This window comes from Takifugu rubripes, chromosome 7 (assembly GCF_901000725.2).
Source record: "Takifugu rubripes chromosome 7, fTakRub1.2, whole genome shotgun sequence".
Lineage (NCBI taxonomy): Eukaryota > Metazoa > Chordata > Actinopteri > Tetraodontiformes > Tetraodontidae > Takifugu > Takifugu rubripes.
The window spans coordinates 6,447,897-6,475,880 of NC_042291.1; the positions used below are offsets into that span (position 1 = coordinate 6,447,897).

General features: G+C 45.9%; 3 protein-coding genes across 7 annotated transcripts; 2 read left to right on the top strand and 1 right to left on the bottom strand.

The window, feature by feature from the left end:
• Positions 1 to 329: 329 nt before the first annotated feature.
• On the top strand, positions 330 to 14,102 carry LOC101063199 (E3 ubiquitin-protein ligase RNF19A). The gene is made up of 10 exons (XM_029838908.1): positions 330 to 567; positions 5,601 to 6,629; positions 8,658 to 8,866; positions 9,038 to 9,182; positions 9,266 to 9,428; positions 10,202 to 10,316; positions 10,625 to 10,786; positions 10,884 to 11,097; positions 11,179 to 11,322; positions 11,435 to 14,102. Exons 2-10 carry the CDS (start codon positions 5,884 to 5,886, stop codon positions 12,276 to 12,278), a joined length of 2,742 nt encoding a protein of 913 aa, XP_029694768.1. The 5' UTR covers positions 330 to 567; positions 5,601 to 5,883; the 3' UTR covers positions 12,279 to 14,102.
• A 10-nt stretch (positions 14,103 to 14,112) lies between these two features.
• On the bottom strand, positions 14,113 to 23,232 carry spag1b (sperm associated antigen 1b). 3 transcript variants are annotated; one of them, XM_029838906.1, is made up of 19 exons: positions 23,185 to 23,232; positions 22,370 to 22,520; positions 22,053 to 22,212; positions 21,844 to 21,957; positions 21,694 to 21,764; positions 21,450 to 21,559; positions 21,231 to 21,336; positions 20,860 to 20,990; positions 20,553 to 20,659; positions 20,343 to 20,460; positions 18,994 to 19,449; positions 17,823 to 17,922; positions 17,412 to 17,564; positions 16,883 to 17,040; positions 16,446 to 16,587; positions 15,761 to 15,887; positions 15,511 to 15,666; positions 15,087 to 15,410; positions 14,113 to 15,007 (listed from the first exon to the last, which is right to left on the bottom strand). In XM_029838906.1, the coding sequence occupies exons 2-19, from the start codon at positions 22,513 to 22,515 to the stop codon at positions 14,879 to 14,881; spliced, it is 2,808 nt and encodes a 935-aa protein (XP_029694766.1). In that variant the 5' UTR covers positions 22,516 to 22,520; positions 23,185 to 23,232; the 3' UTR covers positions 14,113 to 14,878. The 3 variants fall into 3 exon arrangements, with proteins under 3 accessions (XP_029694766.1, XP_029694767.1, XP_029694765.1); XM_029838907.1 differs by having other exon boundaries at positions 22,370 to 22,517; positions 23,185 to 23,214; XM_029838905.1 differs by lacking the exon at positions 23,185 to 23,232 and adding an exon at positions 22,614 to 22,679.
• A 790-nt stretch (positions 23,233 to 24,022) lies between these two features.
• Positions 24,023 to 27,941, top strand: fbxo43 (F-box protein 43). Of its 3 annotated transcripts, none has more exons than XM_011605290.2 (6): positions 24,023 to 24,164; positions 25,233 to 25,979; positions 26,127 to 26,852; positions 26,923 to 27,025; positions 27,098 to 27,277; positions 27,356 to 27,941. In XM_011605290.2, the coding sequence occupies exons 2-6, from the start codon at positions 25,291 to 25,293 to the stop codon at positions 27,602 to 27,604; spliced, it is 1,947 nt and encodes a 648-aa protein (XP_011603592.2). In that variant the 5' UTR covers positions 24,023 to 24,164; positions 25,233 to 25,290; the 3' UTR covers positions 27,605 to 27,941. The 3 variants fall into 3 exon arrangements, with proteins under 3 accessions (XP_011603592.2, XP_011603593.2, XP_029694769.1); XM_011605291.2 differs by having other exon boundaries at positions 24,027 to 24,185; XM_029838909.1 differs by lacking the exon at positions 24,023 to 24,164 and adding an exon at positions 24,918 to 25,058.
• The last annotated feature ends 43 nt before the right edge of the window (positions 27,942 to 27,984 follow it).

The window sequence follows — 27,984 nt, forward strand, 5'->3', positions numbered from 1 at the left end:
ATACTATCACGTAATATTAAAAGCGATAAAATTATAAAGTAATCAACGCAAAGCCAAAAGGCTTGCTCTACGTTTTTTCCAAATATAACAATCAAATTTCCGAATATCAGTTTTCAGATTATTAAGACAAAGTAAATTGAGAAAAAAAATACATTTCTATCAGATTATGCAAATCGAATCACTGAATATTGCTCAAATTTAAGTGGTCACTGGTCAAGAGATTTTGAAAATCGCTTGTCATTCACATATATTTTGATTTTCCACAATCTTTATGTGGCGACACCTTAGTGCGACCACCTCGACTCTTTGGACTAAATCTCGCGATACTATTTGAATTTCCGTACGAGACTGACGAACAACAGAGCGAGCTCGGAAGGAGCTGTTGTCGTTTATGGCAGAGCGGATAGGTGGGACCGAAGACAGAAGAAAATAAGTATTGCTTGGAGAGTAAATCAGAGCAGTTTGGTGGTTACGTTGATCACAAAACTTTAAAATACTCTCAGAAACCAGGACGCCGCCTTTTGTCTTCGTTAGTGTCCGCAGCACAAGTGTCACAAGCAACGGAAGGTATGTTCTTAACGATTCAAGCTAACGTTGTTAGCCTGCTGCTAACGCTTGCTGTGTTTAGTCGTTAGCTGCCTGGTATTCTGGTTATCGCCACTTAGGAAAGAAGACACCATGGAGCGTTTTTAGGAGCTCACAGCTATATTTCGCCATCGCCATGTATCGCCTTTTTTTTGTCTCGGCACGTGTACTAGACGGTGATAAATTGCGAGGTGACGTAAACGGACATGAAATCGAACCAACTCTAGCTAACCTAGCTATCAATCTAATGTTTGGGTCGTGTACTATAATACGGAATTACGTGTGGTAATAGAAATTTCACCGATAGTTCTTATCAAGGCGCGGGCGCTGGATCACAGTGGTGGGTGAAAAGCGTTAGCTGGTCTTCGACAAAGTGCTACTTCTTTAATTTCACTTTGTCCAACAGTGCTTTTCGACACAAGTGAAACTGAAGGAAGCTACTGATTGATGTGTCACCCTTACGACTTCAGGTTTTAGGATGCAAAAATGACTTTTGGGCCTTTGAGGAAATAATGTCAACCTCTTTAATTAGAAACCTTTGGTCGTTTAAGATCAATGTTACATATATATTGTTTATGGGTCCTACATTTAGGTGTGCGCAGTCCTTATGCTGTCTTAACGTTGCCGGTCCAAAATGCAAGTGTAGGAGCCTAATATGCTACCCTGATCTGTGACCTGTTTGTATGCGTGACCTTTCTCTCTTCTTCTGTGCTAAATACAAGGTGGTGGTGGCGGATTAGGCACTTCATCGGGGTATTATTGATGATGGTGTCGTCTCAGATGGAATACTACCTGACATGCAATTCCCTACATAAAGTTTCCTGTTAAAGTTTTCTCTCTTGCCACTCTTGCTTGAAACTGGAGTCAGTGCGCAGAGTCTTGATTGTTACAAATATTTAAGAGTTGAAGATCTTACATCTTTATGTGGCTGTGTTTCCGAATCTCAGGAGACTATTCTCATTTTTTCCAACCATTTCACACCACTTATATGACCTCTTTAGTGTCTTTTTGATAAAAGCAAAGGGGAGCAATTAGAGAAAGCAGTCTGTAAATGATTGCACATCCTCATGTCAAAACTACACTGTTGCCAGAAAGAACTTTAATAGCAGCCACAGCATCAATTTGTATAATAAGTATTTTAAGTTAATTGCACTGCAAATACTGCCCACAAATTGCTTGAAACTTATTGTGAAGAGCACAGACCTTGAATAAATTTTCAGAGTAAAGTTGGGAATCCTACAGCCTGGTATTCCCAGGCTTGGACAGTACAAGTGTCTCCATTTTCTGGAGCAAGTTTTGTATCCTGTAATGGTTTATAAGTTTGCAAATTCCCTCTCCAAATTAGGAGATAAGGGTAGAAATCGTAGAAATTGGCATTTTAAATGTCATGTTTAAACAAACCTAGCAACGAGTGCATCTTTAGCTGCTCGATAACTATTGGATGCTTGTTCACCCAGTGTTGAGAAGGCTTCAAGAGCTTTTCCTCTGAGAAGGGGGAGAAATCTGCAGGCCCAGTCAGAGGGGGGGTGGGGGTCAACCCCAGTATGGGCTCATGCGCTCTAAGCAAAATAAGTTTTCAGTGTCCTCCCCTTGTTCATGAGGAAGCATCTTTGGGCCTTGATGACAGAGCAAGTCGGTGTGAACAACAGGTTCAACTGAATCTTGGCAATTTTTATTCCTCTGAGCTCATCAACACGAATGTCCTCCATTTGTTTTTGACTGCGTAGAAACTCTAGAAAGAAGGGAGGCCAGCTCTGTTTCTTCCTCAGGCTTTTTTTACTGTCAAAAATGTCAAGAGCTCCTCACAGCACCTCTTCAGCAAGGCTCAGTGACCTGGAGAAGGTGGTACTCAGTGTTTATACTCTATAAGCCCCCCTGCCAGCACAACCCCCTTTAATATCAATCTGCAGTTATTTTGTTAACTGTTGTCGAGGTCGTCCTGTGTTAACACTTTTAAATATTGCTCGCATGATATTTTTTTTCATCAGAGCCCATTTGGAACTTTAATTATTTTGTTGTTCACAGCAGAAATATTTGCTGCTATAATAAGCATCCACGGGAAACGCATCTCGTTCCTTTTATTCAACATCCTCCTCCTGGGTTTTCGACTCAGCCGAAATGCCGGGATGCTTACCTCATTTCCTCCCATCTTGAATAAAGTTAGAGAGAAAAGGGGGGCGTAGTCTGGGAAAAGGGGGGTTGTTGGAGACTGTACTGGCTTTGTCGGGGTTGGAAACTTTTACTTTTCTTTTCTGTTGGCCTGCCCTGCCTCTCTTTGTGCATTAAACAATGCAGCCCTTGTTAGCTCTGTTCTTTTAGTCGTTTGCGCCGTTTTTGTGTCTTCTAATCTGGCAGATTTAGATTTCTAACAATGGCAGGCACACGTGTCCTCTAACTCCTCTACTGTTTACAGTCTGTTTTTCTCTGTGATCAGGAATTGTGGCTGGCATTACCTAATAGGTGTTGTCTACCCAGCCAGGAGGGGCTTTGTGTTGGTGTCCCCAACGCACACAGTGACTCTAGTGGCATAGAAGCCCGGGAATGTGCACAGACGCAGCAATACACCGGAGACACGCAGGCCAGGAATGCAGCTGGACTAATACAGACTGTGAAACTACAGCTGCTCCTCGTTTCACCACTCCCCTGTTTGGATTATTCATAGTCTGTTGTCCCTGATGCCTTTTCCCCCTCTATCTCTCTATCTACCAGTCATGCCATCACTTCTATTTGTGTCTTGTCATTCTCTCTGTCAGGCCCGCGTGCTGGTTTGGTTCCCCTTCTCTATATTACATTTGATAACTATGACGAGTACATTCAACTTCTGCTCTCAACTTGTGCTATCGTCTCTGTGAGGTTACTGTTCAGAAACGCAGCTCATTACAGAAACGAGTAAACGTAGAATGATGTGGCTTCTTGAGCCCCATCCAGGGTGGTCTTTCCTGTCGGGGTCATACAAAAGATGAGGCTTGGATACAGACACACTACACAATCAAAAGAATGTTCACAAAACAAAACTACTTTGTCCCAATGAATTTTCTAAAGCAAACATGCTTGTATTTATGCTGCAGGTCCACAAATGGTTTATTTTAATCCAAGTTTCTGCAGCTGTTACAACTTTTAAGCAGTTAAATTGATGCCACTGCTGAAAATCTAATCTTGACCCTTGATAACACCGTGACCAGTGTGTTTGCTGTGCTGCATAAACTGGCCATGTAGATACTTTCAGTCCAGGCCCTGAAAACCCGCCTTTATTCGTAATCTTAGATCAGTATGGAGCGACTGTTTAGACACGCATTAAATAATGCATAAAGATGGAATTATGCAGAAAGCTGCCTCTCCTTGGTGACTTGTGACCAGTCATTTCTGTGTTGAATGTGGCCCGTGAGCTCCTGAGGCAGGAGACCTTCTCAGCTTGTGTTTGGACGCTGGTCTCTCAGACTGCAGCAGGTCAGCGGAGGTCAGCGCTGGAGCTGTTCTTTCACTGGCTTCCCAATCAAGTCTGTCCGGTATATCTTCCAGCACTTATTCTTTAGTCGTTTTCTGGTTTCGTTTTCTTACACTTGCATTTTTATTTTAGGTAAGGAAGTTTTTGTGCTCAGATTAAATAAAACCCTGTTATGAAATAGAAAGAATTGCGATCTTCTTGGAACTGATGAAACATAGTCATATGTTGGAGTTAAAGCGTAATCGTATTACACAGCCTGTGCTTGTTTTGGAGCTTTGCTTTAATGTTCTTAAATATTTGCACCGTGCAAGAAAGCCACAGCCTTAGCTGACATGAATGCTTCCTTCAGAGGAGATGCCTTGAGTGGTCCACAGGTCCTGCTCTATCCTCACTCTTCTGAACACCTGTCTCCCTCCAGCAGTGATACACCTGCACACTCACGGCTGCACTCGTTTAGATGCCCTGGGAAGGTCAGGACATCACATCTGCTTTGCTCGACACGCTTTAGTGCACATTATTAGCCTTTTACTCGCTGCACTCTGTCGGACTCCTGTATTTGACTCAATCAGTTGTTCATGATGGGATTGACACAGTGATAGATTTATTTATTTTTTGGCTAAATGTCGCACCACCATCACGGTACATATTTTGTGTCCTGCTTTCTCTTTGCATCCCTCTGCCTTCCTCTCTCTCAACTGGGTGAATATTATCCTCCCGAAGCTGTGAAGTCGTCATGGTGTTGGCTCAGAAGCCATCTGTCCTGTTATTACTTTGGTCCGTCAGTCAGTGACTCACGCAGATACAGAGATTCCATTTAAGTGACTATGATGACAGAAATTATAACATAAGCAAACATAATCAGTTGAGTTTTGTTCAAACTGATATACAGTCAACAGTTATTAAATGTCCAAAGTTGTGTCAGTAGTTTGTTGGACAGGTTAGGCCCTTATGTGTTGGTTTCAGGACTCGAAATGTCTTGCTAGTTGTATTCTGATCCATTAAACATGATTTGAACGGTGTATGTTTGCAGTGGCTATTACTCTAGCATGCTTTTGCTTGTACTGTAGAGTAGTTGACATCTGAAATACAGCTAGAGAAAGAGATTAAGCTTCATAAAATCCTGTTTTATACTGCTTCTGCTCTCTGGTTTTTACCAGCGGAACACTGGATGTGTCATTGTTTATCTTGCACTGCCCCTTGGCATTAGCACAGTCCAAGGTTGACAGCCTCATGTCCTCTTTTCGCAACTGCGTGACTGGTGCAATGCTGTGTAAACCTGCACTCTGCTTATTGACTGATAACAAGATTAAATTGTGCATTTATGTCGGAATAAAGCTTCATTCAGTGACCTCAGTACTCCACTAGCGCCTTTTTTCAGCTATTTTGTAAACCAAAGTTTACATAAACATAGGCTTTCAGCAATTATAATTAAATAGAACAGAATTAGGTTGGAGAGAGTTACAGTTTGTTGGAATGTGTCTCATTTTTAGCATTTCAGATAACACTGTGTTTTGTTGAGTTTTCAGTGTTGCACTTAATAACAACAGGAAATGATGCGCTCTCTCCCCAGGTTCTGTTGCTCCTGTTTTACCGTCTGCGATCCCCACCCCTTCGCCAAAATCAGGCTAATAGATGTGACCACGAGGTTGATCAGGAGAAGCCACCATGTCTTAAACACAGACGGGCCCTCTGGTGCCCTTTCCCCCCACCCTGGCCCCTCTTCTTCCTCCCCCATCCACCACCTTACCCCTGCACCCAGCCCTGTCCCACTCCCAGACTTCCATCCTCATGTGAGGGACAGGTTACCCAGCCCTGGCTCCCCCCTGGCACACCCCTCCCCTCCCTCCGGAGAGATGAGCCTGCAGAAGCACCAGCAGTTAGGCACTGGGAACAGTGGGGTGATGGGCTCTGACCGGGACCTCCAGTCCACTGCTTCCTCCATCTCCCTCCCCTCTGTGAAGAAAGCCCCCAAGAAAAGACGCCTCTCCCTGGCCTCCTTTTTTAGACGGCGTACCCGGGAACACAAATCAGGGCGGCAAAGGTCCCGTGAGCTCCAACACCCTGGACCCGGAGGGCTTGGAGGAGTAGATGGCATCGCCAGCATTGAGAGCATCCACTCTGAGATGTGTAACGACAAGAACTCTGCCTTCTTCTCTGCGGCTGGGCCCGGAGTCGCCTCTGCTGCTGCTGCTGCTGCGGCTGCTGCTGCTGCTGCTGCTGCTGCTGCTGCCGCCTCCACTTCATCTGCTGCAGGGGCTTCTTCATCCACCTCTTCCTCCACCAAAGTGGGGGGTGGGGCGGGGCCTGAGCTCCTGGAGTGCCCTCTGTGCCTTCTGCACCACTCTAGGGAAAGCTTCCCTGATATCATGACCTGTCACCATCGCTCCTGTATCGACTGCCTCCGCCAGTACCTGCGCATTGAGATCTCAGAGTCTCGTGTCAACATTAGCTGCCCCGAATGCTCGGAGCGTTTTAACCCACACGACATCTGCATCATCCTTGGAGACCGGGCGCTCATGGATAAGTATGAGGAGTTCATGTTGAGAAGGTGGCTTGTGGCTGACCCTGACTGCAGGTGGTGCCCCGCGCCAGACTGTGGGTAAGAAGTAACCTTTAAATGCATCATCCTTCTGGAAATGTTAAAAAGTGCATTACTTTCACTTCCAATATTATACTTGCCATTAGAATATTGACACTCAGGGACGTCCCACGTTAGTAAATTTGCAAACAGATTCAGGAACACGTGAAGCTGTGCTCAGAAAACTGAGGTTTGATCGTAAACACGTGTAGATCATCAATGCTGGTAATTGACAGCGTGCTCCCGGTAATCTGCTATTAGCATAAATCTCCACCCTTGAATTCAATCGTACAGTACCAAACAATACGAGCAATTTTCTCTCCACGTTGTAGAAATGTGAAACCAACAATGTTATGTGTGTAATTGACATAACCTAATCCTAATCTGTGACAACTGTTGGAATTTAGCGCTATCTAAAAATTCTAAAAAGTGATTACAGCCCACAGCAGTTTTGTATTCATAATCCGCAATCATCAACCTAATCTGGATCTTAAACCTATTGCCAATTAATGTAACTAACTAAATGTTTTATAGTTCTAATATAGTTCTTATTTATAAAACAGGGCAATATGAATTTAAATTGTAATTTACAGTAGTGACGAGCATTGTTTACATGTGTTTGTACATTTACACAAGAGCTTCACACGGTCGACAGCATGTGTAGACTTTGTTAGTAGCTACGAACAGACCTGACTCACTAAAATGTTGATTAATGCGAGATTCACTCTAATTAACGTCTACGAACAGTTTCCACACGAATCGTCTCTGCTCACGTTTCATGACTGAGACCCACTGTCTCGTCGATACCGGTCCGATCCGATACTCTTTCCCGATACACGGCTTATGTGAAAGGTATTAATACCGAAGCAGCTATGTTTCACAAATGAATTATATGGAGAAAGAAAAAAAAGCCCACATGCATCTATTTAAGAACCTGGCTAATAAAGCAGGTAATTGGAGCCATTCGGAGATAGTTGCCAGATCTCAACAACCTGCACATTTCTGCTTACAGACCAGGCAAAAACACATTTTAAATGAAAGCATCATCCTTCTTGTTCACATTTAAAATATTTCCACACGAATGACAGCACAGCCGCGCTCTAGCCAGCGCCGAGCGGCGCTGTAGTATAGACCCCTTTACAGCCAACCCCATCAAGGAGCTGCATGCACAGCTCGGTTACAAACATCATCGGGCGTGTTTCCTCCTTAGTCAGAGCCACTCCGATGCTACTAAAAAGGCTGGTGTCGTTAATTAGGCTTCTCCTTACACACCATAATTTCCCTTTCTTCCAGGAATTGTTTGATCAGATGGTTATAAATCCCCATCCCACCTTTAAGCAATGTTCTAAAGCCAGAATAACCTTGAATACACAAGCAACTGGATGTTATGTTTGGTGGGATGTCCTGTTTTCTACATCAACCAGAATAGCATCAAATATATTTTGATGGTAAAAGCCTATTAAAGTCCCTCCCACTTTTTAACTTTAGGGAAAGCCCTAGCTTCCTGGCACCTACTCATGCATGATATCTACTTTTAAAATGTCAACGAGGAGAACATGTCTGACTTTAACTGAGAGTACGGTAATTTCCGTTAAATTAAATTCCCACACAACTTAGAATATGGACTTCTGCTTCCCCAATATTTCCGAATATGTTTACTGCGACAGATTTTACATTAGCCTCACATGTCCATGTGATCGCTCACTTTCAGTTAGATGTTTAAACACAGCCCCCGGCAGTGTAAACGTATCCACGTGAGAGGAAATCTCCCAGGCTCTCCCTGGTTCTGTGATTGAAACCTTATCTCCAGGCCACTGTGGGAGGCCTCCGCTCCTCACAGACAGGACCGCTGTATGTCTCACTCTTCGGGGGTTCCCCAGAGCAGCTGTGTGTCCAGGATTTGGTTGAAAAATCACCATCGGCCATTATTCTGATGTTAACGTCTTTATTTTGTTGCCACTTCAGTTCAATTTCATGGATTTGGTAATAACTAGTGGCGGTTTTCTTTGATCTTAATTTGTGCCCGCCGTTTTTTTTCCCCCTTAACAGATACGCAGTCATAGCGTTTGGATGTGCCAGCTGTCCAAAGATTACATGCGGCAGGGATGGCTGCGGTACAGAGTTTTGTTATCACTGTAAGCAGTTGTGGCACCCTAACCAGACATGTGACGCAGCACGCCAGCAACGGGCCCAGAGCCTTCGCCTGAGGACGGTGCGCTCGTCCTCCCTCAGCCACAGCCAAGAAAGCGGAGCCGCAGGTGGATTCACAGTCTCAAAGATCCCTGGATTTACAGCTGTGTTTATGTGCTTCACGTTAACTCGGGCGCAGCGACACGCATCGCGTGTTTCCAGCTGAACATGCACGCACACACACGGCAAATTGATGTTCAATAACTAGTACGCTGAAACACTTTCTCCTCTTCTGTTAGCCGACGACATAAAGCCATGTCCACGATGTGCCGCCTACATCATCAAGATGAACGATGGCAGCTGCAATCACATGACCTGCGCCGTCTGCGGCTGCGAGTTCTGCTGGCTGTGCATGAAGGAAATATCAGACCTGCACTACCTGAGGTCAGCAGCCGCTCCGAGGCAGCCAAACCCAAATGTTCGTTTCTATTCTGACAGCTTTTTTTCTTTGCTTCCCTTCTTTTCAGTCCATCAGGCTGTACTTTCTGGGGAAAGAAGCCATGGAGCAGGAAGAAGAAGATTCTTTGGCAACTTGGCACACTTGTTGGCGCCCCTGTTGGCATTGCCCTCATTGCTGGCATAGCCATACCTGCCATGATTATTGGCATCCCCGTGTACGTAGGGAGAAAGGTGAGGTTTTCGGACACCTTTCGGCTCCTGTACTCTGGTGATATGACAAAAAAAGTCACATTATTGACAGAACTGAGCTGGGAACGCTGTTACTGCTTTCATTTCTCTTACTCCAGACCTTTTTAGTCATAGTTGCATAACTATACACACACACGTCACAATTATCAGCTGTAGAGACAAACGCACATTCTTCTGAGAAACCCTTCCCAGGTCGGCCGGTGAGTAATTCGACTTTAAAGCAAACTCGCGCACCACCACGCAGTGTGCTCGGGCTCTGAGGTTATTTTCCATTAACGTGAACCGCGTCTTTCTGTAGAAACTTGCAGTTGTGCTTCCTGAAATGGTGCAACGTCAAGGAAACAGAAGTATTTAGACTTTCCAGAATTCCCCCATCAGAGCTGCCAAGGAGAAGCCAGTGCCAACAAACCAGTTCTCCAAACAATGACTAGTCAGGGACAATCACATGACAGATGAAACATCTGATCATGAGTTATCGGCATTCCACAAGCACTGTGTGAACGTGGCTCTTGGGTCTTTATGTTTATTTGCTGGTTTGCTCTGTCCCTTTGGACATTTTTATTTTAGAAAGTGGCAGCTTGTGTAACTGTGAATTTGTCTATTTCCTCAAGGAATATCCTTTTATTTGATTAGTTGGCGTATCAGGTTGTCTTTAAATACCAGTCAGATAAGACAATTGCTTCAAGTTGCCAAACAAAAACTCAAGGCACCCTCACTTAACCCCTCTCTCTCTCCCGTCTCCCTCCCTCTCTCAGATCCACAACCGCTACGAAGGCAAAGATATCTCCAATCACAAAAGGAACCTGGTGATTGCTGGAGGAGTGACGCTCTCCGTCCTTGTTTCCCCGGTGGTTGCTGCAGTCACCGTTGGTCAGTGCCTCGCCCCCCTTTAACACCACACACCCACTCCAGTTTATTGGCTTATCCTTGCTTGACTTTGCAAGCTTCAGAAATTTCTTTGGTTTAAGTCAGCACTTCACATTTATACTCAAGTTTTTTTTTGATTGGATTTTGCAAGAGCTTTCACAAAAGAGTAAGAAAGAAAGGTGTAAGAATTACAATTTTGGTCATTGCATGTCAATATTGTCAATAACTTTTATTTTCTTTCATTCTTCTTACTGTTATTACTATTACCGTATTATTGCTTTCACTCAAAATGTGCTCCTGTGCTCATGTAGGCATCGGCGTTCCCATCATGCTGGCTTACGTCTACGGCGTGGTGCCCATCTCGCTGTGCCGTAGCGGAGGTTGTGGCGTCTCAGCTGGGAATGGCAAAGGCGTTCGCATTGAATTTGACGACGAGAATGAAATGAACGTCGGCAGCGGGGCAGCTGCCACCGGTGCGTCCCAGCGGCCCCGCCCCCTTTCATGACTCTTAATTAGTGCACAAAAATCAACCCTCTGTATTGTGTCTGAACGATTATCTGCCCCCTGTAGACACCACATCAGTAGCAGACACCAGGAATAACCCCAGTATAGGGGAGGGGAGCGTTAGTGGGCTCACAGGCAGTCTGAGTGCCAGCGGGAGCCACATGGACCGTTTAGGGGCCATCAGGGACAACTTGAGCGAGACAGCCTCCACCATAGCCCTGGCCGGAGCCAGCATCACAGGCAGCCTTTCTGGCAGTGCCATGGTCAATTACCTTAACAGGTACTGAAGGAGCGCTACGTGAGAGCGGGGGTCAGACGTTGTAACCGTTGCCGTGTCTAAACTCTCCCGTCTTGTTGTCAGGCTGGAGGTGCAGGCCGACGTGCAGAAGGAGCGCTGCAGCCTGAGCGGTGAGTCTGGCACCGTCAGCCTGGGAACAATCAGTGACAACGCTAGCACCAAAGCAATGGCTGGATCCATTCTTAACGCCTACATGCCCCTTGACAGGTGGGTTCCTATTGCCTTTTTATTTTATCAGGACGGTAACAATAGGGAAGAGCCTGTCCCTGGCTGTGTGAGGTCCAGGTCCCATGGGTTTCTTTTTTCTCCTGTGTTCCAGAGATGGAAACAGTATGGAGGTCCAGGTTGACATTGAATCCAAACCCAGCAAACTGCGACACCACAGCGGCAGTAGCAGCGTCGATGACGGCAGCCACGCGGGCCGCTGTGGGTGGACGTGCCCCGCCAATGGCTGCCCCTCCTCAGAGGCTAAAGGAACCTCCACTAAGTGGGCCAAAGAAGCATCGTGCTCATCCTCCTCTACCTCCGGAGGGAAAAAGAGCAAAGGAAAGCTGCGTAAGAAGGGCAGCGGGAGCACCAAGATTAATGAGACCCGGGAGGACATGGACGCTCAGCTTCTGGAGCAGCGCAGCACCAACTCCTCGGAGTTTGACTCTCCATCTCTGAGCGGGAGCCTGCCGTCCGTGGCCGACTCTCACTCCAGCCACTTCTCCGAGTTCAGCTGCTCTGATCTGGAAAGCATGAAGACGTCCTGCAGCCACGGCTCCGCCGGGGGCGACTACCACACACGCTTCGCCACCGTCAGCCCCTTACCGGAGGTAGAGAATGACCGTCTAGAAATTTGCCCTGCGTCGTCCTCCTCCTCCTCCTCCTCCTCCTCCTCCTCCTCCTCCTCCTCCTCCTCCTCCTCGTCATCCCAGGGCCAAGGAGTTGTGATAGCTCCTCTCTCTCCCACTGCCTCCCTGGGCCATGGCACAGATGTTTCCTCTCTCTGCTTCATCACCGAGGAGCATATCAACACGGTGTGTCCTGCTGAGCTGGACTCTAACAGCAACACCAGAGAGCTGCCGAAGGAAACCAACAACAACCACCATCACCAACCACAGCACCCGGTCCAGACCCAGCCGCAGCTCAAGAACTCCTGCATCCAGACGGACATATAAAAGCTCAATACCTTAAGTGCTGCAGAGGCTTTCAGTTAACAGTCTTTCCCACCGTAAACTAACCACCTTTGCTTACAGTTTATGCTGCCGTTCCTTCGCCTCCCTTCTTAATGGGATGTTCTATTTTGGGTTTTACATTCAGCTTCAAACGATCTTTGTGTCCGCTGTCTGTCCGAGGCTTCGCTGCAAGTGTTAAGATGTTTCCAGCCATGTGAGAGGGGCGTGAAATTGGTCTTTCTTTGCAAACCACAGACTCCTCACACTTGTGTCAGTTTTCTACGTCTCCCCTCGGGCAGATGGTGCAGCCTCCTGTCTGTTTAAACAAAACCACTGTGCCGTTTTTTTTGATATTTTTAGTTGGTTCTTTTCTCTGCAGATGCAAATACATGCAAGAATATTAATTTCACCGCTTTTCCTGACGTGAACGCAAACTGGGACCAGGCAATATGACTCACTATTTTTTTTAATTTTTGCCCAAATGTATCAGTAACAGAGAAACCTTTGCTCTTTGCTGTATTTATTATTTTATTTTGTCTTTTTTCCCTGGACCTAATGCTAGGATAAACGATCTGAATCATTTTCAGCACTACTGCTGAATGGGCTGAGATTCTACCTTGTCTCCACAGACAGACGTGTGCTAATAGCTGTGAGACACTGTGCTTGGCAGCTTTTTAGCAGCTCGGTAACCACTGAGCTTTGACCTGTAGCGTCATTTTAGTGCGAAGATGAATTTGGAGGCCGGCTTATCTTGTTTGTTTGTTTGAGCGAGGTCTCTGGAAGGCCGCGTTTGTTGAGCTCAAAGTCAGACTAGCCAACGAGTTCTGCAATTCTGTGAAATTGTATTAAGGAAAGAATTTTGGTCCTGTTCAAAGGTGATTTATTGTTTTTTTTCCAGGCCAACGGTCTCGCCTCGCTGAGTAAGAGAGCTTTGATATCGTTTCTTTAACTCATGGTGCCTTTAAGAAGCCGTTTGTCGTCTTTGTGTTTCTCCACCGTGTCTTCAAGCAACAACACTCACTCTAGGCTGCAGAATGTCTGTAGGTCGGATGCTCGGCATACTGTGGTTGATACGGTAAACAAAGATTTTCTTTTTCAGTTGCCTACCAAAGACAGCACTCAGGCTCTCGTTCAGTTCTCTTCTGACTTGTTACCTGGAAACGCAGTATAGTGCATCTTAGTTACACCACACAGATGAATGAAGACCTACGATTATATGGATGGATGGATGGATGGATTGTTGTCTTTTTTTATGTTAACATCCTTCACAAATGCTACGCAAATAACTGTGGCCCCAGCTGGGCCGATGCACCTGCACTGTTAACTGTATTTCTTAATACATTAATGTTCTGCGAGGAGATGAACAGGGCTACCTTAGTGCTGGTTTACCCTCCCTCGCGGATCTGTCCCTCTGATTCCCTGTTCATGTTGCCAATAGGTGCTGCTGGGCAGACTTGAAGTCAAACTCCGCTTTCACCACTTTAACGCCTGTCTCCACTGCTCAGGTGAATCTCTACCAGGTAGATAATAGTCTCTTGAATGGTATTTTGGCCCCTGTCTGTCATTGAACGAACACTCACACTGTGGGTGGATAATGGCTCCGTGGTCTACCCCATTACCCCACACTAAAGGATTTTTTATTTTATTTTTTGTTCTTCTTTGGTTCTGTTTCCGCTCTTCACCGAAACATCCGTTTCCCGATCCTAATTTGGAAAACTAGTGCCAGATATAATTTGTAATTCCTGCAGATTCAGAGGAGTTTGGTAACTTGCTTTACTATATGCGTGTACATACATATCAGGAAAAAAAAATAAAAATTTAAAACAAGTTTCTTGTCTTTTCTGTTCAGGGAGCATTCCATTCTTATTTTATTTTCCCCCATTTCTTTACCGCGTGAATATTACATTTTCTTTGAATGACTTCAACATAAATTGGTCATAAATAAACTGGACACTTTACATTCATGCAGTCATGAAAATATGCATACGTTCATATGGCAGCGCAGATGCATAGTGTCTCATATTTAAAACTAATGACTTTGTCTCTTTTGGAAAATATTAGCAAACATTCCTGACTGCAGTTTCATATGTATTTACAATATCTCCTAAACATGACGGGCTGGGCCATGCAGGACCACCTCCCACACGGATAATACAGTAAATGATACTTTGTTTTTTTTGTGCAGCTCGGAACATTTACGTCCCCTCAGCAGGACTCTGCTATTGACATTTGGCATTTCCTGAAGATCGGTTCTGATATAAGCTGGTGATCTATTATCATCAGTGGCAGAAGACATTTTCAACAACTGGAGGTCATTTCCGGGGAATGTGAGACCGCAATGAGCAAACGAAGCGGTTCTATGCCACGGCGCACATTGGACCCTATTTATCAGAATGGTGACGCGAAAGATTTCATCCCTGTTGGTCGTAACGAGCATTTTAGGTGCTTAAATCTGCATAGCGAAATGTTCTGCCTGTTATTGTGATGCTGATCCTGTGCTGGAACACGTTCTGCAGCTTCCTGCTTTTGTGTATTCAGTTTTTGTGCAGTGTTTTGCATAGATCCAAGAGCTGCGCTGGAGCAGCAGAAGCACAGCCGTGGCTTCAGATGTACTTGTTGGCCAGGTTCTGGACGTCGTTCTTGGTGAACTCTGCGCTCTCCACTGCAGCCAGGTGCTCAAACAGCTGAGTCATGAGGTGACGCTCTTCTTTCTTCAGCAGCATCAGTGCAACCTGGAACAGATGAGACGGTGGCCTGTTAGCTAGCGCTCGGGGACAGAGGCGATCTTGTCCAGAAGGCGCTGTGGCTTACCAGGAATCTTTTAGCAGTGTGCAAGTGGTTGAGGTGCTGGTAGACCAGGTTTGGGTCTTTGTGCAGGAGGTGGGAGTCCAGTGCCTGCATGATGAAGACGATGGTCTGTGCGTCCAGTTGGGAGCTCAGAAGCTGCGGGAGCTTCTCCGGAGCGGTGGAGGCCAGCAAATCAGCGCCGGCTGCTGTGTTCCTGCTGGAGCAAGCTGCTGACAAAGCCTGGCCGAACTCGTAGGCATTTCTGGGATTTAGGCTGATGCTGATGTCATCTTCCCTGCAGCTGCTCTCTGAATCGGGAACGCTGGGCGCTTCCTCATCATCTTCAACCTAAGGACCACAGAGGAATTGTTTCAGCAACACTTCCAGCATTGGGCTTCACCAGCGTCCAGTAACGTCTTGATTAGATTGTTTCATCTCATCAGACCACCTCTGTGATGGGGACAGTCTTCCTGGGCTTGGCTAGAGAAGCGGCCAGGCTCTCTCTGAGGAGCACCGTAACCTCCTCCAGCTCCTTCTCGGCCTCCTGCACATTGGGATCCAGCTGCAGCACCTCCTGTAGGTCTGAGCTGCACGCCAGATAGTCCTGAAGGTGGATAATAAAAATATATTCACTCTCCATCCGTCTTCTTGCCTCCACTCAAGAGGTGCTTGTGTCAGCCACAGCAGACTCTCCTCACCTTGAGGCCTTTGTGGGCCAGGGCTCGTCTGTAGAAGGCCTTCTTATTGTTTGGTTCCAGTTTCAGAGCGGCGTCGCAGTCCTCCTTGGCTTCAGCAAACCTCTCCAGCTTCACAAAGCACAGTGCTCTGGAAACACACACACACACACACACACACCATGTGAGAAATGATCTTACTATAAAAAGAGGACTACATGTTCATGCCCAAGATTTTCTCAGATAGCTTTTACTTCCATTAATGCAACTTGACCGATCTTACTCCATCTTCTAATATCCGCTGTGGCGTCACAGCACACAATGAAATAGTAATCATGTCAACATCATAGTTGTGATGCAATCAACAATCCTGCTGCTATTGTGAAGGAGAAAGAGGCGTGAGGAGACAGGATGAGAGCGGATGCTGCTACACCTGCTCTGCCCGTGTCGCGTGCAACACGATACGACGGCTGCGTGTGTTGCAGCAGCAGCTGTATCCTGACGCTCGGCCCCTCCAGCAAAGGATAACGCGCTGCCAGTGACGACAGTGATGTGATGACAGGCTGGGATTAGCAACAGAGCTAAAGGCTGTGCCTGACAGATGACAGCCAGGGGTAATTAATCACTTGGTTTTAATACTGCAGCCAAAAGGAATGACTCTAACACAAGCAGCTGCACAAGGGGAGCGTGTGGGGAAGGCGCCTCCAACCTGTTGGTGTAGATAGCACACTCTTCTGGCTTCAACTTAAGGCATTCGGTGTACTTTCCCAGAGCATCTTGGTATTGGCCCTTCTTCACAAAGTTATTCCCGTCTTGTTTCAGACTACCAAACCGGACTTCTGCTCTTCTCTCTGAATGACAAAGTGAGGATCATTACTCGCTGACACATGTGCCATATGTTCAAAAGGTCTCCTCTCTTTTACTGTAAAAAGCACAGAAGCCTAGAAATGAACATGTTTGATGGGTCTGAGCCAGGTCAGCGTTCAGCCTCAAAGGAGGAGGAGCTCTGCATGATTTAAAGTAATAGCTTCAGGGAATAGAGACCTCATGGCCAGTGAACAGAGGCGGCTCATTTATGGAACATGTCGGACATTTACATTGTTCTCAGGTTAGAGATTCCTCTGATTCCTTTTGAATTTGACAGACCTGCATCCCTGGCTTCCCTCTCAGCTCGTGCCTTCAGGACCTCCGCGCTGGGTGGCTCCTCTCTGCGGTGCTGCTGTGCCGACAGAGGCACCAGAGGAATGTCGGGAAGTTTTTCTCTCCAGTCTGCGCCATCCTGATCGATCAGCACCCGCGAGATCCTGCAGGAGGTTTCAAGGCAGTCAGCACACTGAGAAACAGGGTTTGCGGACCATTTTAGCAAGTGACTGCGATGATGCGGCGTGTTTACCATACATGGGCGAAAGGTGAGACATGTCTGAGCCAGGTGAGTTTATCTATTACATCACACAAGTCTGCATGCACTGGCACCCAGAATAAGCTTCTGCTTCAGTAAACAGGCTAAATCTGTCCACCGCTAATAAGACTTTGTGTACTTCATTTCATTTGCTCACTTTATTATGATGCTAATATAACAGGAAGACTCATGTGAATGAATAATGGAAGCTTGTAATCCTCTCTCCTGTCTCCTCCTGTTTTCCAGATATCTACAATGATGTGAAGATGCTCATGCCTGTTGATGGCGTCGTGTGCGGCCTGCACACTCATGTCTATCTGCAGGACGGTCTTGTAATCCACGTAGGCCTTACGGTAGCGCTCCAGGGATTCGTAAGCCATGGCCCGGCGCAGGAGAGGTTTGAGGGAGAATGGCTGCAGCTCCAGGGCTCTGATGGGGATAGTTACACACCATGAGGCTGGAGTCTGGGGGATCATTTTACTGGTTTGCCTTTAGGTAAAAAACACCCATTAATATTTAATGACATTTACATGGGAGATTCCCTCAAGACATCCTAATTATAAAACTACTTATAGAGAGAAAAGCTGTTCGTCAGATCTGTCCGGTACAATTAACATGAATGAACAGGAAATATCCAAGCTGCTCTTATTACTTCTGAAGACATGAGGTGGGTAAAAAGGGCCCTACTTTGTGCAGTCCTGTATGCAGTCTTGACTGTTGCCATCTTTCAGGTAACACGCTGCCCTGTTGGAATGCAGGATGCAGAGATCTTCCGGGCTATCGATGCCTGCGTGGCGGAGAGCAGTTAAGAACACAAGACGGTCAAACGAAAACTGCAGTTTGAGTTTATTCAGCTGTTCACAAAGGTGCCACATTCTGCCTCTGGTGCACCGTGTCACCACGGTGGGTTTCTGTAGCAACAGCAGTGGGTAACAAGAATGGAATAGTTTGGACATAAAGCTTACACGGCAACAGCAAACATGTTCAGCTTAACGCACCATCGGATCAGCTGAAATTAGGTTATGGATGATGACGGTGACACAGGCAGGACGGCAGTCATCTGATTTAACTGGGTCATCCTTGTTCTAAAATGTCAAATTTCCTCAACACGGAAGGATTTTGTGCATCTGAAGGTGTTTTTGCTCCCTGAAGCAGTCAGAGGAGGGATGCTACTATAGGAGCGACGTGTGAGTCCACTCTGGCCCAGGCTGCACTTTCTCTTCCTCCATCGCTCGCTCACATTCACCCCCGCTAAAAGAATTATGGCTGCAGTCGTAAAGACTCGATTTCACGCTGAGCGGTTGGCAGTCATGTGACCTGGACAGACCTGAGCTGAGAGGCTTAGTGCTGGACTGAGGCTAAAACAGAAACACTGTCCACATACGCCAGTTCAGCCCCGTGGAGGCTGTAAATCATCACTAACAAACGATCTGACACTTGAACCTCAGGGTTGTAAAAAGAAAAAAATCTGCTTCTTTACTCTTTGTACAGTAAACTGACATGTCCCATTATTTACTTCCACCTGTACATTTATAATGTTGCCTTTTTTGTGGCGCAACACGTGCAAAAGTGATTAATGGTGGCTTCTATAGTGACAAGGTCATGACCTTCGGTTTTTAAATATATTAAGAAGTTTCAGAAACCCGTCTTAGGAGCAATTATGACTAAATGTATGACACAATCTGTAAATTCCAATATCCTGTAGGCCACCAGTGTTTGTAGCACACACACAAAGCTATTTCATTTATTATTACTATTGCGGAGTTGACAGACCGCCTAAAGATTACGCAACACCTATAGGTTGCAACACGGAACGCCATCAGAAGTCACTTAAACCACACAAACACGAGCGACTCACCTGAATCGGCGTAGCCCTGAATAGCTAATGAGTACTTCTCCAGTGCATCGGCAAACTGTCCATTTTTAAACAACAGGTTCCCTTCATTCTTTAGCCGGGCCAGAGGAGGGGGCAGGGCTCCACAGGGGGCATCGAGGTTGACAGTTGCCCCTCCATTTCCTCCATCTGACGTCCCCTTTGCGTCACTGCTCTGATCAGCCTGGACTGAAGCAGTTGAGCCTCTCTTGCTTGCTCCGTTTATTACCTTTTCCTTGGACTCTGGTGTGAGTTTGTACTTGTCAGAGCTGCCTCCTTTGCTCTTCCAGTGTCCGTGGTGGGTGTTGTTGGACTCACTGTGTGGGCCCCCATCTCCCCTGCCGTGGGGCTTCTTCTGAGCGTTACCCATGTCTCCGCTTTCGGCAGGAGCGGTTGAGCACTTCTCCCCTCCCACAGGCTGGGTTAGTTCAACCGGACAAGCTGGAAGAGAGAAGAACAGAGACACACCCACAGGAAGGAGTCAGCAGTTACATCACAATGGGGGAGGGGAGCACACACTGACTGTATATAGACTTCAAAGTGGGAGTTCCAGGAAACCGCCACGTTCAGCAGGGAATTATAGAATAGAGGAGTGGGGGTGGGGCAGCCAACACGCACATGCACACGTAATATGTCACAGTATCCTGACAGGAGGGGGTTTCCTCTATCCTGAGCAGAGACTCCCAAACATCTGCGACCATGCGGTGAGCTGTAGGCATGTAGGTTACACAGTCTGACGTGGTGGAGAGACAAATCCAGTCTTGTCTTTGGGAGTTTGATTGTTTGATCATGTGACTGTCATCACCCCAATTATCTAGCCGATGCAGCTACAGCCGCCCTGTCAACCTGCCCCGTGGAAACCAAAGCTGGATTATTCTAAAGCTGTGCTGAAATGAACCCGACTGCTGGCTGAAGCTGCGACTGTAGTGGCTGAAGTCTGGTGACCACTGATGACGACCACAGGAGCATTAAGGTTTGTCATCAACATAATGACATACTAGAAGCGCGGTTCTTGCTTGAATACAGGATACGTGTATTCCTGTGCATCTATAAAGAGCTGATTCAGTTTCAGTGAGGCTAAGTTTAACCTGAATCAACCACAAATATACAGATGCACCACATAAGAGTGCCAAAATAAACCTTAGAGCACCGGTGAACATAAGGAGGTTTTGAACTCAGGCAAAAATGGACAAATAAAATGAACGAGAATTTCAAGTAGTAACTTTCATAGTACATCGATCAGACATGTTTCTGATTGAGATCACAGTACCTTTAGGCAATGTACACAAAATAGATCACCTGGGTATGGGTATGAATTATGATTGTGTACAGACCAGTCTCAGTCACATCCTCATCCCTCCTCTCATCTTCTACTTCTTGGATGATGATTTTTTTGCTTCGCTTCACTGGTTGACCTTCGCCCATTTTTTTCTCTGTTTCAGTCAGAAGTTTCTAAATCCAAAACAAACTTACGCATGAGTTGAAGTCTTCCCCGGCAGACATTGAGGCCACTTGGATGCAAAGTGAAAATGTCTGTGACCTACAGTAGCTGCAGGATTGTGGGGCTCTTCCCTCAGCACTGCCCTCAGGTCCTCTGCAGCCATCTGAAATTTTTCCATGTGGTAATAAACAGTGGCGCGGCGTAGCAGACCTGATGATAATGGACACATTGCACAGAGAAGCTATTTAGGTCAACATTTTGGTTCCTTGGAGAAGGTTGAGCAGAATTAAATGTTCATGACTCCTGCAGGCCTTCAGCTTCCAGTGCTGCAGATGAATCAAGCAGATACACAAATGTTTCCCCACACTTGCAGAAACATGTGGGAGTTATTTTGCTCTATTTTCAACCACCTTTTATATTTCCTGCTTCCAGCTCGAGGACACTCTGGCAGTCCTTCAGAGCTTTGGGCCAGTGTTGGAGCTTGATCTCTGCCTGGGCTCTGTTGTTGTACACAGCTACAGTAGGTTTAATGGAAAGGCTCCTGCGATAGAAGGTCAGAATTCACCGCTCAGTCATAGTTTTCTTCAAAAAGCAGGTAAGTGGTTCAGAAATCACCACAGAAGGACAAATAAGAATTTTGAGTATAATGGCGCCCCCTGCTGGAAAACTAAATATACTGTCTCCAACTCGATAGCTAGGTTTAGAAATACATTTACTTGTGATGACAAAAGAGAGCCCTCAGGTTGATGGACTAATAATTGAGCTCTCTGAGCAGGCTGACCTGGAATAATACACCACTGCCTCTTCATAATCCTGTGCTCTGAAAGCCTCGTTGCCGATGATCTTTTCATTGTTTGCCAGACGGAGCGTCTCCTGGTCTGTCAGCACTGAACATAAGGCCCCACACACACACGCACACATGCACGCACATCTGCGGTGAATGCAATGTTTACAATGGCTGGAGGAATAAATGTGAGATCCATTAAAAAATATATATTACATGAAGCATCCAGTTGCGTCTTGATTTTGAGGCCGCTGCTGTTTATTTTGGCCGGTGGTTCATTCTTGGTAGTCTCGTTGATTTTTTCACATTCCTGTTCAACATCAAACCTTAAAAAAAAGTAAAACATTTTCCCATAAAACCCAATTTTAGACTAATCTGGGCCAATGTAATTAGAGGACATAAGATCAAAATACAGTAATCATCGTCTTCTTATTTGAATCCAGAAACAAGCTCGACTCACTTGTCCCATTCTTGATAATCCCGTGGGGGAGGATGTTTTGACGAGCTCCTCTCTTTCTTTGGAAGAGGATTCTGGCATAAAAGAATGAATCATTTCTGTTTTGTCTAAACACATGTACCGATATGTACAATAATGGAGGCCATTTTTTACCTGACACAGTGGAACGGAACAGTTAGAACCTCTTACAGGCGGCACATTTTCTTCAACCATCAGTGAGCGCCGTTGCGGTAAAGTTTCAGCCGTTTTCATGTCCTTTTCCCAGGTCTGCAAGGAATAAAGCAGCATGCGTCTCATTATTCTTGGGAAAATATTCTGAACAATCAGGAGGTTGTGCACAGGGTTGTAGAAGCTAAACAAACCCTCATCTCATCCATGATTTGACACCATTCATCTTCTTGGACACTGGCTGCTGTAGCAACAGGGTTTTCCTTCACAAGAGCTTCACTTCTCAGATCCAGTTTTTCTAAGTGGGTCTCGCAGAACTTGATCAGATGAGGATAAAAGCCTTCATCACCAGACCTTTTTAGCAAAACAGTAGATTACGGAATATGAAAGTGTGGAAATATGGTTTAAAAGTTTTTTTTTTGCAATTACCGGTAACTGCACTGGTTTCCTTAATAGAATTGAATAGAATAGCAATCAATAACCCAACAGAATATACTTTGATGGAGTTTACCGCAGTACTCTCAAGATCTTTTCCACATATTTAGAATCTTTGCTGTTTCTGATGTATTCGTAGTCCAGGTGCTCCAACGGGATCTTCTGTCTGTCGTCCACGCTGGGGGGCTTATTCATAATGGAGGCTCCTGCATCCAAACTCATGCCTGCTGGAAGAGCATTTAACCAGGTCACCAGCCTGGTCTCAATGGAAAGGATTTAGTTTCTGTTTATTTATTTATTTTTCTATTGAAGCAAATTACCTTTCTGTTGATGTTAATAACAGAGGTGTAGAGGCAGTCCTAACACAGTGAGTCAAAACTCCTTTTGACTTTTGTTCTTAAGGCCTCATTTGGGATGCCGTGAACAGGCACTAGTTGGTTGTTCGTTTGGCTTTAGGGTTTAAAGAATAATATTCAGTTTAGCATCCCCTAACCAACGGAGAGATGTTGCAGAACAAATGTATTTTTGCTAACATAAGTTTATTTTGAAAGGATAGCGATGTCTTCCGGTTACGCCTAAACGACCCCCAGGCGCGCTGATATTATTTCACACGCACTCCTGCTAAGAGATAAAGAATTGTGTTGTGCTCGGGTGCGTCTGCATATCGTCAATCTATGTGCAGGTATTTTCTAACGAGTGGAGGAGCTTCTGGAACAGCTGCTCCCCAGCGACTTTCAGCGACTGTTTAGTTTTCAGCAGCTTTAACTTTAACTCTTTGTTCGCCGCATGGACGTGAAATGTGATTAAAACATGATTCCACAGAGCCGAAACAGACAAAGGTTTCCTCTTCCCTCATTAACTATGTTTTGAAGTTGTAAGAAGCAGTTTTACCTGTGGAAGTTCTGAAAAGTTCTGCCCCTCTTCGGTTAGCGTCCTCTAAGTGGGATTTTGTTACTATGGTAACTACGTAAACTCACGGCGACGTCAGCCGTCCTCGCTGGTGTTATGTAATGCACAATTAAAACGAATAAAATTAGGAAATTGGCGTCGTTTCATAGCCTCAAAAGATATAATATAATTGATTGTTTTGACAATGTTTTTATAGCAAAAAAATAAATAAATGTTGAATTGGTAATGGTGAAGAAAAGGTTAGCTTCTGCAAACAGGAGGGCCAAATTTAATAGAGAAGCAGTTGTAACTTTGAGAAGTGCGGGGAAATGCATGGACGTTAAATAAATAGGTTGTACTTTAATTATATAAACCTGTTGCTAGGACACAGAAAATAAAACTATTGTGACATGTTGAAAATTAACAAACCAAAGTAAAACCGAGCGTTAACTAACAAGTGAAAGAAAAATGAGATAGAATACGAAGTTAAACAATCAGATATGTCCAGCTAAGAGCAACATCAACTAATAATAACAAAAATAACGACCCTGTAAAGCGGAAGATTGGTATAATATTAATGAGATGTGTGGTAAATCAAAGAAAATATTAGGTTATTTAGGCAAATGAAGAAGGTAGAATTTCGAAACACAAAAAGTAAAAATATTGTGCGGGGGGTGGAGGGTCGGAGTCAAAATATCGAGAAATTAAAATAATGAATCACCTGTAAATACAAACTTGGAGAAATCATTAACCATTTTCATTTCCGGAACAACTAATATGGTCAAATTATATCTATTTTATATTTTAATGCGGTCATGAATAAACACAGAAAAACCGGAAGTGCGTCACAGGCTCGAAAGTGGGCTCCAAATTTGAAAACGAGGCTCGAAAGTGGCGTCAGGAGACCATGTAGACAAGAGGGCAGAAGAACCCCGGGCCGGACCGAAAGAACAGCACCGTCTGGAGCCCACCTTCATATACAGGTGAGCCCTCTGACCCTACTGGTAAGAATAATATCTGGTCCGAGCGTAAGTTAAAGAGCTGTTCGCTTTGTTTGCTAACCTGGTTGACAAAACTACAACTGAGGGTCCAACAACCGTCTCCAGGCGGCTTTAAATTAGTTCTGTGTCTTTGAGAAATGGATTTGCCTCAGTTTCTTAATCTGCATTAGTTTGGTCAATAATTAACGCAGGTGTTTTCTTGTTAGACTAATTAACAGAGACTGACAGAGATGTCAGTTGGATAGAAGGAAATTAACCAATATATGAACCCATTGTATATAAGAGATGCGTTAAGGAGCCACATTTTACATAACTTTTATATTCGAATTAGTTTACAGAAGCTTAATTGGGCACATTAATCAGTGGATATTAATCAGTGGTTTATTCACATGATTATAGAAGCAAAATGTCATATTGCCTATTTAAAGATTCCCATCGCTATTATGTTCCACGCGTGGTACAGAAGCAGTTTCGCAAGCGGTTCAAATCAAATGTGCATACACGTGAAACCAAATGAGGCACAACAGAAATGATCGTTTGTAGTTGATTTGCGTTCCAATCCTCTGGTTTTAGAATGTTAATAGGTTAATGTACATAAATCAAAGAGCCAAACATCCAAACGCTGTACAGTGCTTTTATTTTGAAATCTCACGGACCCTCTGCGATATTTCGCTTTTTAGAGCAGGTCTGACGCTTCCTTTATGATCTTCGACACGACATCCGGTCTGCAGCAACGACGGCTGTTCTTTTGGCGGCTGCGGGTCAGTTTAGAGCGGCCGGAAGGAACCTGTGACCCGCAGTTAAATGAACAACCCGCGGTGTCATAGCAACGCTGATGGGACCAATTTAGAGTTTGTTTGAGAACTAGTTTTCGAGGTAAAACAGCTGTGATTTTAATATAGAGTTCAGGTAACACGTGAATCATAATTAAAAAAAAAAAAAAGAAGTAATGATTCAGTCATGTTGATCATACAGATCAACAGAATCCTCAGAGAGGCACACTTCATGCTGCTCGCTTGTCTTTTAAATGTATTTTATTCCCCCCTTCAGGTCATTTGAATCCCCCCCTCCTTGTGTTTCTGCTACACGTGCACCGTGTAAGGAGAAGATGCAGTGCACTCCTGAATCCAACATCTACCTCCAGAGCTGCAAAGGCCAACAGAGTTATGACTGCTCTGACAGCGGCTATTCCGGGTTATTCCGCAGCCCTCCGAGCGTCGCTGGAGCCGACTCCTGCAAGTCCTTGTCTCCAGAGGAATGCGGTGGAACATCTAAAGAGAACCTCAGGCCGTCTGTCACACCTAGCTGGTGTGAAACTCCTAGAAGAGATTCCTCTTTGCGTCAGAGACGTCTGATATGCAGACTGACCCAACCGGTGAAAGCTGACATCAGGTCGCCGTGCTCCAGCGGCACCGACGCCTCTCTGGGATGGCTCAGCTTCTCATTTGACTCCATAGACGGTGACACAGGCCCTTTAGACCCCGCGCAGGATCTCCCCTTATCTTGCAGGAAACGTCGCCTCCTTTTCACCCAGACGAGGACCTCCACTCTGGACGACGGGAAACTCAACTCTGCTCAACTCTCCAGTTTTGGGAGCAGAATTTCACTGTCGGACGCAGAGTTCAGTGAGAATCTTTCTGCCGCCGATCAGCGAGAAACTCCCATCTTCAACAAACTCTTGCCTGGCTCGTCAAAGAGAAGCTTTCGGTCGCCCATCGGCAGCGTCGCAACAGATCTGTACGATGATACGAGCGCCTTGTGCACGCCATCGTCCACACACACACACAAATTTATCAGGTATTGATTTTTCAGATACTCCCCCCCCCCCCCCCCCCCCCCCCCCATGTAATTTTAATGTTTATTTACATTTTGCTGTAAATACAACGGCTAGGAAATAAACGATAAATGATTGAACTCTTGTGCACCTTTGTGATCCCTGAGCAGGTCTGCGTGTGAAGACAGCGGGTTTAGCTCGCTGACCCTCGACAAAGATTCCCCGGTGGACTACGATGGCTCGTTCCAGGAGCTGCTGCTCTCTGCCTCCCGCGGACACGCCGAGACGCCAAATCTGGCAGAGTCAAAGCGGCGATCCCGTTTGCATCGCCAGAACAGACTCTCAACACTCAAAGAAGGAGGCTCGCAATCTGAGGAGGACCTCGCGGACAGAAGGCACGCACGGTCCCAGCAGACGTGCAGCCATTCTAAAGACGATGACGTCTTTGCTGAGAACGCCCCGCCACACGCTGCCATCTCTGCCGATAGTCTGGCTCCTGGGAGACCGGTTTACGCCACCCCCTTAAGAGCAACAAGGGCCAAGCCAGAAAACGCGACCCTGCGTGGCACATCTGCCGTTCCAGATGAGACTCCTCACAGGAGGAGGACCTCTGTCAATCTGTCTCTGACCCCGGCTTTACAGCTGGTTCATGCCATGTGCCAGCAGAAAGCCCAGATGTTCACAGGCCACAGTCCCAGTCTGAAGGAACAGCTGAGATACACCGCAGCGCTGACGGAGACCCCTGTGATGTTCAGGACCTCCCTGCCCCTGGCCGGGCTGATCGGAAGGAAAATGGGCCTGGGGAAGGTGGACATACTCACCGAGCTGAAGAAGAGGAGCCTCAGACACGTCCTGTCCATCATACTTGGCGAGCTGAGCCCTGAGAGCGTCTACAGGTGGGATGCGAATGTTTTCTGTTCCGCGACTAAAGCTTTTGCTTCAACGTGATCTCCACGTCTTCGCTAGGTGCGGTCAGGTGTGTAAGAGCTGGAGCGAGGTGGTCCAACAAGACGAGGGCGCTTGTTTGAAGAGGAGAACCCATCTGATGGAAGTGGACGCCGGTCTGGAGGTGAGGTTGACCCCTTTTGGCACAGCACACCTCTGCCCCAGAAGAGTATTCTGACTGTGGGTGTGTTCTCAGTCAGGGGGAGCTCACCATGTGCCAGAGGCAGAGACCAGGCTCACGCTTCTCAAGAGGTCAGCCCTCAAGAGTGTTCAGGCCCAGTCTCGAAGCTCCAGCTTCTGCACCCCCCAGTCAGCCAAAAGCACTTTAACACCTTTGCAACACTCGGGCAGCAGCAAACGGGATAAATTTATTGAGGCGAGTTGAAGCTCAGTGATGAAAATGTGTGTCGACAGTGGTCGGTTGGTTCAAGGTCTCTTTTATCTCCCCTCCCAGGTTGCCAAAACGCTCTTCAACGACGAGTGCCTGAAGCCCTGCCCGCGATGCCAGCACCCCGCAAGGTGCCACTCCGTGAAGGGAGAGGGCATCTGCAGCAGAGCTGATTGTGGTTTCCAGTTCTGCACGGCCTGTTTATGCACCTTCCACGGTTCCAGGGAGTGCGGCAGCCAGTCTGTCGGCCGCCACAATAAAGACAAGCTGCTCCCAGGAAGCGCTCAAAGCAAGCGCAACGTTAGGAGGCTGTGAGCACAATGAACAATTTATGTCCTTCGGTCACTTTATTTTTTAGGACTTTTGAAGTACAGGAGACTGATCTGTAGCCAGTACATGAGAACAACTTCTGTACTTTTCAGTGTGTCTTTGTCCATTTCCTTGTACTGTAGTTGCCTCAATTTTTCTCCGATCTAGTTCTTACTTGTGTGTTTTTAAATTATGTGTATAAAGTCAACAGGCCAGAGGTTGAGTTATGCTGTCGGTGCACCTTGATCAACTGTACGTAACATTTTTGTGGGATTCGAGATTTTCAACTTTTACCAGTGTTTTTCAGAGCAATTTTAAAATAAATTCATTTAAAAAGAAAAAACAACATTTTCCTGAGTTTTATAGATTGAAGTCAGTACTCTTTT

Bases quoted from the DNA above. Each gene is read 5' to 3' on its own strand.
- LOC101063199 (XM_029838908.1), top strand. From the start codon at position 5,884: ATGAGCCTGCAGAAGCACCAGCAGTTAGGCACTGGGAACAGTGGGGTG. The intron at 9,183-9,265 runs GTCAGCAGCCGC...CCTTCTTTTCAG, and splicing joins TCAGACCTGCACTACCTGAG to TCCATCAGGCTGTACTTTCT. The intron at 11,098-11,178 runs GTACTGAAGGAG...TCTTGTTGTCAG, and splicing joins ATGGTCAATTACCTTAACAG to GCTGGAGGTGCAGGCCGACG.
- fbxo43 (XM_011605290.2), top strand. From the start codon at position 25,291: ATGCAGTGCACTCCTGAATCCAACATCTACCTCCAGAGCTGCAAAGGC. The intron at 25,980-26,126 runs GTATTGATTTTT...ATCCCTGAGCAG, and splicing joins CACACACACAAATTTATCAG to GTCTGCGTGTGAAGACAGCG. The intron at 26,853-26,922 runs GTGGGATGCGAA...CGTCTTCGCTAG, and splicing joins AGCCCTGAGAGCGTCTACAG to GTGCGGTCAGGTGTGTAAGA.
- spag1b (XM_029838906.1), bottom strand. From the start codon at position 22,515: ATGAGTTTGGATGCAGGAGCCTCCATTATGAATAAGCCCCCCAGCGTG. The intron at 20,991-21,230 runs GTCAGCCTGCTC...CTTCTATCGCAG, and splicing joins GCAGTGGTGTATTATTCCAG to GAGCCTTTCCATTAAACCTA. The intron at 15,008-15,086 runs GTAAGCCACAGC...CATCTGTTCCAG, and splicing joins ACACTGCTAAAAGATTCCTG to GTTGCACTGATGCTGCTGAA.